Consider the following 13,043-nt stretch of genomic DNA (forward strand, 5'->3'; position numbering starts at 1 on the left):
TTCATAAAGATCAAAAAGTACACGAATATAATGCGAATGTCACAGAGAAAAGTGAGTCGATAAAAACAATGATAAAAACAAATGGTACAATTTATAACAAAGAACGGACTTACTAAATTGCACCAAAATATCAATCGCTTGTAAAAATATCGTTGTTTATTATGAATATTATCGTTATGTTCTATAGTGTTTGTGAGATAATGTACGTATAATTAAAATAATGAGATAATAAATCCACAGTTATAATTATAATCCAAATGATAGTTACAATTGTAATCGAGTACGTTGGATTTTAGGAATTGGATTATGTCGTTCAAGATTGTTTCGCGTTCGTGCGTCGGGATCGCCAATTATGTGGTGGTCGGTATTCGATATATCCCTTAAGCTTCGTATACAATTCGTCTTGATAACCGTCCTATTTAACCCCAACGGTATATTATTCAGAAGGCGAATACGAAGCGTTGATTACGTTTATTTCGAGATCACACACACAGATGTCTAAAATTACAGATGCATTAAACGAGCATTAAGAGTTGTGTCGAACGGCAAACAAGCAAGCGAGCGACTGAGCGAATGTAAGTAATCGAGTACAATCAAGCGAGCGAGAAAGCAGAGTCAGCCATATGAATAACATGGACATATATATAGCATGTGAAATTAATGAGTAATCGAATCAAATAAGCGGTTAGTAGTGAGACTAGCAGAGTGAATAAATGCGTAGGCCGTAATCAATATTCAAGCATGCGTATTTCATACAAGCACAAAATAATAATAAGGGTACAATAAATTGTTATAGTGCGGATGGCTTTGTCCGCTAAATAAGTTAGCAAAAGGGCTTAACTGAGTTAAATGAGAATAAACCATTTGCACGTGAGTCGCTATAGGTTTCACACTCTGGTCTTAAATTCAAATTAAAACGTTTTGGAATCCATTATACAGTCGTCGATTGGATAAGTAAATTTCTCCATGACAGGAGACAAAGGGTAAGGGTTAATGGGACTCTCTCCTCGTGGGTACCTGTAAAAAGTGGGGTTCCCCAAGGCACAATCCTAGGTCCTCTTCTCTTTTTACTTTATGTAAATGAATTGCCAACTGTAGCAAAATCATCCGTTCTACTTTTCGCTGATGATATAAAGATTTGGAGACCCATACATAGTATGTCGGATAGAATAGTATTACAGGACGATCTTAGCTCATTGGTGGCATTGTTAGACAGATGGTCACTAGAAGTAAATCCTAATAAGAATGTAGTGATGCAGTTAAATAACTCCGATGAATCGTATGACTATACACTACGTGGATTCGTGCTACCCAAAGCAAGAAACTATAAAGACTTAGGAGTTATATTAAGCAATGATCTCAAAACGACTAGTCACTGTAAGGCTGCTGCTGCAAAAGGCTATAGGGTATTATGGTCAATTCGTAGGTCTTTTCAGTATTTAGATGATGAAATGTTTGGATTACTATACCCGATTTATGTGCGACCACATTTAGAATACGGGATTCAAACAGCGAGTCCTTGTCTCAAACATGAAGCAGATATGCTAGAAAGAGTCCAACGACGAGCTACTAAGATGGTGCAGGGTCTATCTGGCCTATCTTATGAAGACAGGCTGAGACACCTTAACTTATTTCCGTTATCTTACCGTAGAGTACTGGGTGATCTAATATTGGCTTATCGTATACTGAACGATGACCTTGGTATTAACATGTCTTATCTTTTGCTTCCGTCTAGAACCGATCATTTGAGAGGACATTCGAAGAAAGTTCAAAAAACCGAGATCAAACCGTTTACGTCTGGAGTTCCGTTTCTCGCACCGAGTAGTGAATTACTGGAATTCTCTACCGGAACACGTAATATCAGCACCGTCTGTTAATATATTCAAAACGAGATTGGACCTCCACAGTATTACAAACTGCAAGGATTAATATAGGTCGACAGACCTCCTATCCTTATTACTGAAGACTGAGCGATACTAGCTAGCCTATGATCCTGCCGTTGGATTTATCAACACAGATATCCATTGATAGCAGAAAACATAGTAATGGGGATTCTTCCCCCTCCACGTACAGTCATCTAAACGTATATTAAGTGTCTACGATGCATGGACGTGTTTGTATTAATCACAAAGGTTGTATGTTGTACTCTGCTGAGGGCGCTTGATTTATGCTGATTTTCCGATAATGGCACTTTCTGTAGTAAAGGGAAAGTTAGAAAGAGTGCTTGATAAAAATCCACAAGATCTTGTTCGCGGAATTAGGAAGCACGGTGTGGATGAGGTACTTCTGTTCAATATTTTCATGTAACTCTGAACCAGGCCAAATATATTGGTCAATGTCTAGATGAAATTAAAAATGAGTTGAAAGACAGTTCATTTTCAGTCAAGGCCAATGCTATTAGCAAATTATTATACGTGAGTTGGTAAAATTCCCGTTTAAAAGCCTAGATTCAAATGCTTGGTTATGATACCAGTTGGGCTGTGTTCAATATCGTTGAGGTTATGAGTTCTCAGAAATTCACCTTCAAACGTATAGGGTATTTAGCAGCTTCTCAGAGCTTTCATTCTGGTACAGATGTCCTCATGCTTGCCACTAATCTTATTCGCAAGGTAACAATTATATACAGGATTAAATGGAATAGGATTTAATGAGCTGTAACTTGTATGATGCTGGAATCGCCTTATCGGGTGTTGCATGTTTCATTAATCCAGATCTTGCCACGGATTTATACTCTGACATTCTAAGTCTGGTAAGTTCCAATATCCGCACAATTTACTCCCTAGTGGTATAGTGACTACTTGGGTGACAATTATTCCCCTCAGGTTATGGTATCGAACGTATTTCCACCCTGTTAAATGGCAATACTAAGTAATAAAAATATTGTGTAGATACCTGCCTAGTATTTGTTTTTGGAGGTTCTTTATGGTTGGCTTTTCCCAAGTCAAAGTACAAATTAGTTTAAGAAATCCCTCACCTTTTACTTGAGTCGTCATTGGCTATAAATGTATTTTCCAATCAGTTTTCACAAATGACCACCACTATCGCCTTTAAAAATTATACCTTGCTTTGATCGCCTCAATATCATTACATGTACATCTGCCTCAGTGATGGGGCTCTATCAGTAACATTGATTTTTATGGACTGGTTCGGAAGTCTGTCATTAAGACCCATCCCCTGTGTTTCTTAAGCTAGTTAGTTTGGATTTGATAGATTCTTACCAGTATTAACTCATATAGCATAGACATTCTTTGGCCCTTGGTATATAGTAAGCAATGTCTGAACGAAGAATTGTGTTGGGTTTTTTTCGCCTTAGCGAAACCTTAATAACATTTCAAGTTTCTTAAAAAACTCCCAACTGTGCTAGGGCATTTGCTGATCAAACCCTGAGCCTAAGTATCATGAAATAAACCATAGGAATTGTACACACGAAGTTTAAATACATTTTGGCTGGGGTTGAGAGACAAAGTGTATTTGGATATGCAGGTATTCCTTAAGAGTATTTAGTCAGTTTAAATCAATATTGTCTTCGTAGTGTCAGTTTTTAACCACAATAGCAATACTAATATGCGCTTAACTATACTAACTAGTTACTCACCGACCATTCGTAATCAAATGTTACTCCAATTTGCTATACTGTTAGTGCGATGTGATTAGATTAACAATGTAAAGCGTAAATAATTCGAAATAATATCGTAGCAATGATAGTGAGAGTCTAAACATTGAGGATATGGTATGAAAGGACATGTATGAAGTAATACTGAAGCTCAAGATCTAAAAAAAGACAAACAGTAAATGGATTTGTGTCATTGCGATCGATGCTTAGCCATGTCACTCATTGCCTTCATCTCTCGATCGTGGTTATTGCACCGACTGATCGTCTAATTACAGTTCATTGGTTTCAAACTTAGAATAAGCTTCAAGCAGAAGTCCTATTTCTGAAATATTACGTTTTACTTTTAACTTATGAAACACCAGAAATATGTTCTTACTCAGTAAGGCTGTGTATTATAGGTCTCATTGCTCCCAAAATTTGTATTTATTTCCTACGTAGATAGATCACATGTTTAGATGACATATAACAAATTTAAACATTGGCAAACGTGTCAATTTGACTTAGCAGTAACAGAACCAAAAGTGTAGTAACTATTTTCCAGTTGATGTAACAACCAAGGTGACCTTCATTTATTATTGTTTTAGCGTAGAACAGAAATGCAAATCTACTTTCTCTCTAATTAGGGCTGCCTCATATATTGTTCAGTTTCTATTCTGGGTTCAGTTCTTTGACGTTTCATCCAAAATTCTCTTGATCACGTTTTTTTTCGCGCTTTTTTTACATTTAAGATGAATTCTCCAAAACCATATTTACGAAAGAAAGCCGTATTATTATTATACAAAGTTTTCCTTAATTATCCTGAAGCACTTCGTATTTGTTTCCCACAGTTGAAAGATAAGCTGGACGATCCAGACCCAGGTAGGTTCCAATTTTTTTCGGGGCCGTGCCATGCAGTCGTCCACTTCTATCTTTAGTATCGTTAAATTTCACCGAAATGCTAGATAACAAATATATAGCGAGACCGTGTTAATATAGGCGAAATAACTGTATGTGAATAAATTTTACGCTTTTAACAACAATCATATAAGAACATGGTATAGAAAAGTCAAAAACCATATCTCAAACAATTTTGTATAGGGCTTTATTCTAAATGTCTGTTGAAAATTTATTACTGAAGTAAAATGAACTATACCAACGACAAATACTATACATTTTTGGAGATGTTACTGATCAGTGTCAAATTAGTAACTGTACTTTTTATATAATAAACTCTAGACGAATAAAGTGAAAGTTCGTAAATATGCATGTACTCTATTTACCATAAAAACATGATTAGTCTCAAAAACTGACTTTTCATTTATTTCCTGTGTAACTTCATTTTTGAAATTTTAATTAGTTTTACTATCACAATGGTTAGTGGTTGAGACACATTTTTAGTTTTGCTTATGCTTCCAAGTTGGAGCTCTGCTAATTCCTACAAAAAAGTAAATTGGCAGCGTTAGAAGACTTTATACGTTACTAGTGATTACATTTGTCAGAAAGCATGTATATCCTGTACTTAAATATTACCATATTAAGTAGTGTGACTTCCTCGCAGAGCAAAGTTTGATCGACTTTCTGTAGTCAGCAGTTCTATGGCGAGGTTCTTCCTTACGTTGTTTTTTAGTCGCCAATCTTACACTCAACTCTCTTTTATCCACAGAAGGGCTCCAGGAGTAATTAATTAGTACATCTTAATGTTATAAATAAAATAATACCAGTAGATTCCGTTTACAACCCACTTATGATTCGCTATAATAGTATGAAACACTATTATGATCATCCGAGTTAATTGAACCATATTATTTCTGGTTAAAACACCAGTTCTTTAGTTCTAGATGCAAACATCATTACGTTCTGACAACGATTTGAGATTTAATTTGATTGAATTCAGTAATTCAAGTGTAGATTTGTTTATTCGAAGCTTTAAGTCATACTTTTGCTCGTGGAGGTTAATGATACTCCTTGACTGACTACACGAACTGAATTATATGGAGCAAGATTTGAACCTGAAATTAAATAGTGGAAAATTGTGAGTATTTTATTCTATTATGCTTTGTCTGTTTCAGGTGTACAATCAGCGGCTGTTAATGTAATATGTGAATTGGCACGTAAAAATCCAAAGAATTACCTATCACTTTCACCCATATTTTTTAAACTTATGACTACATCATCAAATAATTGGGTTCTTATCAAAATCATTAAATTGGTGAGCATATTTGTCGTAATATTTTCAAGTTTCTACTACCATTGTTTAAATGTATGATTTAACTCACTTAAGGTGTCTATAAATTGATGGAAACCTATTTCCCATCTGACGTTGTTACTCTGGTCTCAAACGATTCCTGTGCATATTCGCCAGTTAATAAAATCAACAACTCACCTAATGTCTATATATGTAACTAGGTCTTCAGACTATAAGAATTTAAATTCTCCAGACTATTTTTCCCAAATCACGGATCTGCGCTTTTTCTCATAGATACTTCGACAAAGTAGCTTTTTAGATTAGCCTTTTCACATTTCGTGTTGCATGTGTATGCTAACAGACACTCTTTCATTCCTACTAATAATACATTACATTTACAGTTCAATTATTTATTCAACTAATTACGAATCTGTTCATAAAAATTTACATATTGTTTTGCTCTATGCGATGTGTTCGTGAATCACAGAACATTAATACAAATGTTGATCTACTACTTTATATCACTTAGCTACAATCTGACTAGTTTAGCAGTTCGACAGCCGTAATTCAAATACTGCTGGTATATGTGGTCGTTTTTCCACTGTTTATCGGAAATTATTACCATAACTTCTGTCATTACTATCGTTATGAATTATTAGGATGGCAGAATGAAAATCAGACCCAAATTTTGCATACTAAACTATTTGATAGATTGAGCAAAAAATGAATTGGTCTAGATCAATAACCAAGTTTGAGTTGATGTACTCAGGGCTTTGAGTTATGCTTTTTTATGAATTTGAGGACTAGTGATGCTCCATAGTTACCCAAGCAAGCAAACTAACTTCGAATAGATTGGTTCCTGCATGCCTTCTATCTTAGTAGTAACCAGCTTCGACATGAATCCGTGACCGACGGTGTTCAATCTAGAGCAGGATAAGTATCGCCTGTCACAGTAGGTAATTATCGTACATTGTCATAAGTAATAGAGAGTGCTGGTGGGCGGCCTATGCTCCTTCAGAAGGGATAACAGGCGTAAGCAACTACAGATAATTTGAAGCAAAAACTGCTTATTATTAGATCGTACATCAAGCATCTTACCATAAGACGTGGAAGGTTTTAAGACCGATCTTGTTTGCTCATGGATGAACACTGTTCTGTGGTTTTCATTGGTTCTGTAGCTACTCTTTCCTTGAATATAACTTCAAATACTCTACCGTACAATTGAGTCGTAATTGACGTATTAGCAATAGTAAATACGTTTTTCACAGATGATGTGCCATTTCTTCTAAAAGAAGATCATCTTTGTTTCATGTTTTTTCTAATTGAATAAGTAGAGGGATTTTTAGGAAATCTACCGTTATATATTTCACTGATCCTGTATTCCACTGATATGTTTCGGCTCACTTGAATATTTACAAAAAGTGGTATCACTTGTTTTGTTTAAAGGTATTTTTCTTTTTGAGTAAATTACTGTCATCCTTATTTCTTATATGCATACTTTCTATATTTTTTTATCAGTTTGGCACATTGACACCTTTGGAACCAAGACTAGGCAAAAAGCTAATCGGACCGTTGACCAATTTAATTCATAGGTAAGTAGACAGGTTAACATATGCTAAAAAATAATGTTGGGGATGATATTTAAGTTTTCTTGCTTGGTTAATCATTCTGAATTTCTTTGGTATCACGGAATGATATACATGGGTTTCATCTCAAACCTTAATATAATAATCTTAAAAAATGGGATATACTAATGAACAATTATTATAGTGTTCAGTTTTATTTAGCTTATAGAAGTAATGTATTTGTCAAGTTATATATCAATTCTAGAAATTCATTTCGTCCTAATAAAGGGAGGGAAGTGATGATCTAATGGTTAACGTTGTTTGGCTTCAAACCTTTAAGTCACAAGTTCGAACCGCTCAGTTTATTTCTGTTTTAACTTCAAGGTAGTATCAGTATTCTTTTTGTAACCTAATTTTGCGAACCTCCACGTGTTGACAGATTTCTTTAATTAATTGAAAAACATTTAAATAGTATGTACAGTGAGGATGTAACTTTTCTACTTTCAATACGTAAATTATGTTGTCTCAGTGTTGCCTGCAAACAACGTATAAAATGACTCGCAATTTGAAGTTTCAAGCCCTTGAAATGCCAGAATGAATGGTTATAAACTTTAGGTTACAAGAACTGAGATCACTCACTCTCTCTACGTCCCTTTAAATCATGAATAATATTGAACTTAACTGCTCCATGTCTTCTCATACGGTCGTCGTTTATTTTCATCCTCTTTGTTTTTAGCCCCTTGAATCTTTTTTTATTAATATATCCAATAAATCAAATCAATGCAGCTTTCTTCTAGGCACTATATCATGTCTCTCTTTAGCTTAATTGTGTATAGCAATCATTGACATCCTGATCTAAATTTGGTTTTTTAAGCTTTATCTTACATGTTTGTATGTCGTTCATAATTTTTATTTCCAATAAATTAACCTGCATATACTCATGGAACAACTGTTTTACTTCCCTCCAATTTGAAAAAAAAACAATCATTTGTTGGTTAATTGCTTTATGTTTACATAGCTTCTGATTGTTCATCTAGTTAATTATGAAATTTTAAATAGTTGAATTCATGATTCGATGCGCATCCATGTATGCGCACTGCCGAGGGATCCCATATTAGGACGAAACGCCCGTCCAGTGTTTCCAGGTTTCCAATGGTAGTCTAGCTGAAATCGAATCATGAATTCGGTTGTTGAAAATTACTACAATCTCCAAAAACCCCATTCTAATTATAAAATTAACATTATATCTAGTGTGATATGACCTAACTTGTGTCTTTAAAAATAATTTGTTTTACAGTACTTCAGCAATGTCATTGTTATATGAATGTATAAATACAGTTGTTGCAGGTATGTGTATTTTATTAATACATGTGATTAAATAATTTGATTAGTCATGTTTATTTCGTATTGTCTCATTTAACTATTGGAATATTAGGAAAGCATAAGTAGCAGCGGGGTAGTGTATTGCAGATCATGTTTTTGTTTTCACAAACTTTTGTATAAAACAACCAAGTTATCTCTCATGGACTTATCACTTTGCTGTTGTCGTCAACCGTAATCTCATATTATTGTTGATGTAGAAATTGACATGATACTAATCACTTGAGTTGCATATCTCTATCGTTACACGAATTTTTATTTAGTGAATGGGTTATATAAATTAATCTAGTTGAAATGTTTTTTATCTAGTAAAAGGATGTTCCAATCATATTGGATGACTGTTCCATTGTATCACAAAACGATTGGAGTCAAAATTATACTACTTTACACAAACCCAGCGTTTCTAATAATTAAACAATCGTCTCCAGATCTGAATCGAACCGTGTAGGTTAGTGTGAATTACATGGTTGAGATCCGGGCAATCATCGTAACTATGAGTAGAGATGTGGCTCAGTATCATTCTCTGTTGTATAAGTTCATTCACTCTGTCTTCCTTTAGATCAAAAGTTTCTAAAATATTTCACAGAAACTTACTCCACTGATCCATATTTTTAGTCATATCTTCTATGCCTAATCTTTACTATTACCACTGGTATTATTACTGTTCGTACTACTCTGGGGTTTACTTAGGAGATTTCATCTTGTTGTGCTAATGGGGTATGGCAACTCGAATCAGTGCACATACGCACCAGGTTCTACGTTGTATGTGACTGACTGTGAAACATAAAGGTCCTAGATTTGACTGATAGAGTTATTAGTGCGCACTGATGATGATTTCTATACTAGAATGAAACAACTGCCAAGTATTCTGTTGTTTTCAGTCATGCCTTAACTGAAACCAATCTTTCGTAAATATAACTTATTAATCAATTAATGATTTTTAATACATCGATTCTTTCCATTTTTCATTTCTAGTATTAATATCAATATCTTCTGGAATTCCTAGTCATCAAGCTTCTATACAGGTAGGAAAATCTATTCAATAAATTTTAATAGAAGTATTACAGGTTACTAATTTACTTATCCATATCCACATTTATTTGAACAAATCAGTAAAGTTCAATTTGTTTGGTTTTCGGTCTTCACATTTAATCTTTTAGTTTTATTTTAAAATATCATAGGGATAGTTTGTTTCAACTATTATCTTCTTTTATAGTTATGCGTTCAAAAATTACGCATCCTAATTGAAGATTCAGATCAAAATTGTAAGTTCCAAAAAATATTAATAATAATTTATGGACTGTATTTTCATTTTTATCACGCACTCTATTCACCAACTAAATAATATATATGTACCTACTGTGTATACTCCCTGTGTATGACTCAATTTTAGGCCTAAATTATATGTAAATTACTTTGATTGTCATCCAAGTTCTTACGTGTGCCCGACCACTGCCTAGCTACCTCGATGGTAGTTGTTAGCTGGTGTAGGAACAGGCTAAGAGAAACTTATAGTCAACCAAGCTAAGACATGGCATCAACCCCATAGAGTCATTGACTATTGGATTGATCCATGTCGTTAATATAGATTACTAGGTCAGATTTCATATGATTGTAACGGCGAATGGTTGGAGACGTTGAGTAACATGGCTCAGAGTCGGTCGCATTAGATGCAGGTGTATTTATTCTTTGTCTTCCATTAAATCTTGATTTTCAAGATTACTTTGTTATTCTTATTCCAGGGATTCAATTTTCTTGCACCACACTGTTTATGCACATTTTTTTCTAACTACACTGATACTGTCACTACTTCCACTACCCCGGAATATCGCTGTGCTAATACAATCTAACTATTTGGGTCGTTCCACATATTTGTCTGGTTCGATGTTGCTTATGTTTATCTGACTAATCCTAGTTCTATAGCCTTTTTCTCGAAAAAAACGTTTTAGTTTCATATTTTCAACCTGCTCATATTGTTTGTTTATTTCTTTTTTGCCGGACTGCTTTCTCTCAAGTAAAATATCTTGGACTATTAGCAATGCGTAAAATTCTGTTATATCATCCACAAAGTGTACAACCTCATAAAGATTTAATATTAGGTTGTCTGGATGATAAAGACGAATCGATTCGATTACGTGCATTGGATTTACTACATGGTATGGTATCAAAAACTAATCTAATGGATATTGTTAAACATTTGATGATACATATTGGCAATTCGTCATCTGGTTTACATTATCGTAATGAATTATTAAGTAAAGTTGTGTATATATGTTCACAAGATAATTATCGTAATGTTACATCATTTGAATGGTGAGTTACAAAGCTATTGTTTTGTATTGCTGTGTATAGTGTTAGTAATTATTATCATTAAGATTATTATTACTTACCTAAAGCAAGAACAAAACGCGTAGCAGAATACTGTGAGTTAAATTATTTCTCAGATTTTCTTCAGCTACTTTTCATCATAGAAACAGTAGTGTTAATTATTTAAGAAACAAAACGATGTACATACCTTGTGGGACAGAGGAATCCGTGATATAAATGAATTCACACTATTTTACTGTGTTCTTTGTTCTTGCTTTAGTCAAATTTATCACTGATACCGTTACTACCCCTACTATGGGATTCGATCTGAAAATTCCATCTCTCTGTGCCAATGGGGTGTGGTAACTTGGTCTGATGTACATATGTACCATGTTTTACGCTGCGTTTAACTAACAGAGTGGTGGAAAATTCCATGAAATCGTTATTATTATTGCACAAATTATTTGAAGCTTGAACAGATTAACTCAACGATATTGACAAATGTAGTTTCCTCTAGTATACTAGCTCATTTAAGAGTCACTGTAGTCGTGTATCCAAATTGATAGTTTGTTCAGTGAAATTTTCGATTTATTCTGATTTCTTAGTAAATTTCCTCGGTGCGTGGAAAAAAGTACTGTAAATCACCGGCACACTTAAGTCGAATTAATCTAAAATTTTATTTTCCCCGTCATTTCTTTACACTTTCGCATATATAGTCAATGTTGACTATCTTGTTTGCTAAATAACATAACTAGTCTCCTTAAATTGTGATTTTAAAACTTCCTATGCCTAGATTATGTATTTAGTCAGACAGCCAGACTCACCGATCAAAAAACTGATATCATATATCATGGATGTGTGATTTATTTTGAGTCACACGTAAATGATCCGTGCATAGTTCTTCACTTGACTTTAATCGGTGGTATGAATCTGCTCGATTCACTGTTTGAGTGTCGATAAATTCGATGTGCATTTCCTAAAGACATACAGTATTAATGGCCTACCTCCACTTCTTGGACATACATTTATAATGAAACTACATCTTGGTTTGAGCAGTCTTATTTGCGTGATATTGGACTCAGAAACGTTTTAGTTGGATAACTCTATGATCAGTCCTTAAACAAAAATATGTGTATAGAAGAAATGGCTAAATACCTAATGCAAAGTGATACGAATTTTCAGTTACCTCTAACGCTGTATAATCACTGTTGTGAAGCAGCGGTAAAGGCCTTTAATAATCTAACAGTTATGAAAAAGTTAATAAATTTATTGGATACTTAAAATCTCCTAATGTGTTTCTGAACATGACATGAAGTAAAAAACTGTTTGAACACAAAGTGATAAAGTATCTGCGCAACGATATGAAGTGATTATTGATGTCTTACCAAATGAACTGTCTATCCGATTTCCCAGATACTTCTGATAACCCCAGACTGCATGGCAACTTGAACACAAAAGGTGCGAAGTGTGAGAAAAACGCTGTACTTCAAAGTTAATTTGTGTACAAAAGCGAGGGTATTTCTAGAATTATAGATGAGTTTTGGCTTCTGGAAATTTCTGGAACCATACTAAATATAGCAGCACCATAGATAAATATCAAATCATAAATGTGACACGTGACCCTACACCCTCTAGATGTTCCTGGGAAGCTTCTGTCCAATGCCAATTAGATAAAATGTTTTCCAACGTTTCCTGAGTCCTTATTGACGTTTCCAAGGAATACTTTGGAGTCCAAAAAAGTTATAGGTAGCTAAGATAAGAAAAATAAAAAAACAGTAATGTTAGATGAAAATAAACAGTTGCTTAGCTGTATCCAAATCTTGTTTGGTGTTTTCCTATCCACTTTACCTTAAGGTTGAAATATTAGCACTAATAGATAATCAATCACATATGATCTATGAGCACAGTTCTCGTGTGTTGTGAAATCATTTTGACATCTGGAGTAGAATTTTGCATAATGTAAATTAGTGGGAAAATTTATCTAGCAAGTCTGTCCACCACCGACACTAACGTA

The 13,043-nt window shown here is 34.2% G+C and overlaps 1 protein-coding gene across 2 annotated transcripts in view; it reads left to right on the forward strand.

The window, feature by feature from the left end:
* The first annotated feature begins 2,137 nt into the window (after positions 1-2,137).
* AP3D1_1 (AP-3 complex subunit delta-1) overlaps positions 2,138-13,043 on the forward strand; it is a 33,863-nt gene continuing 22,957 nt past the window's right edge. For both annotated transcript variants that reach the window (XM_051216964.1, XM_051216965.1), the window contains exons 1-11: positions 2,138-2,280; positions 2,319-2,414; positions 2,448-2,609; positions 2,642-2,749; positions 4,342-4,471; positions 5,662-5,801; positions 7,296-7,369; positions 8,640-8,689; positions 9,698-9,747; positions 9,939-9,987; positions 10,738-11,035. In XM_051216964.1, the coding sequence (XP_051065597.1) occupies positions 2,185-2,280; positions 2,319-2,414; positions 2,448-2,609; positions 2,642-2,749; positions 4,342-4,471; positions 5,662-5,801; positions 7,296-7,369; positions 8,640-8,689; positions 9,698-9,747; positions 9,939-9,987; positions 10,738-11,035 (1,253 nt within the window). In that variant the 5' untranslated portion in view covers positions 2,138-2,184. The remainder of the gene's footprint in view (positions 2,281-2,318; positions 2,415-2,447; positions 2,610-2,641; positions 2,750-4,341; positions 4,472-5,661; positions 5,802-7,295; positions 7,370-8,639; positions 8,690-9,697; positions 9,748-9,938; positions 9,988-10,737; positions 11,036-13,043) is intronic.

This window comes from Schistosoma haematobium, chromosome 6 (genome assembly GCF_000699445.3).
Source record: "Schistosoma haematobium chromosome 6, whole genome shotgun sequence".
NCBI lineage: Eukaryota > Metazoa > Platyhelminthes > Trematoda > Strigeidida > Schistosomatidae > Schistosoma > Schistosoma haematobium.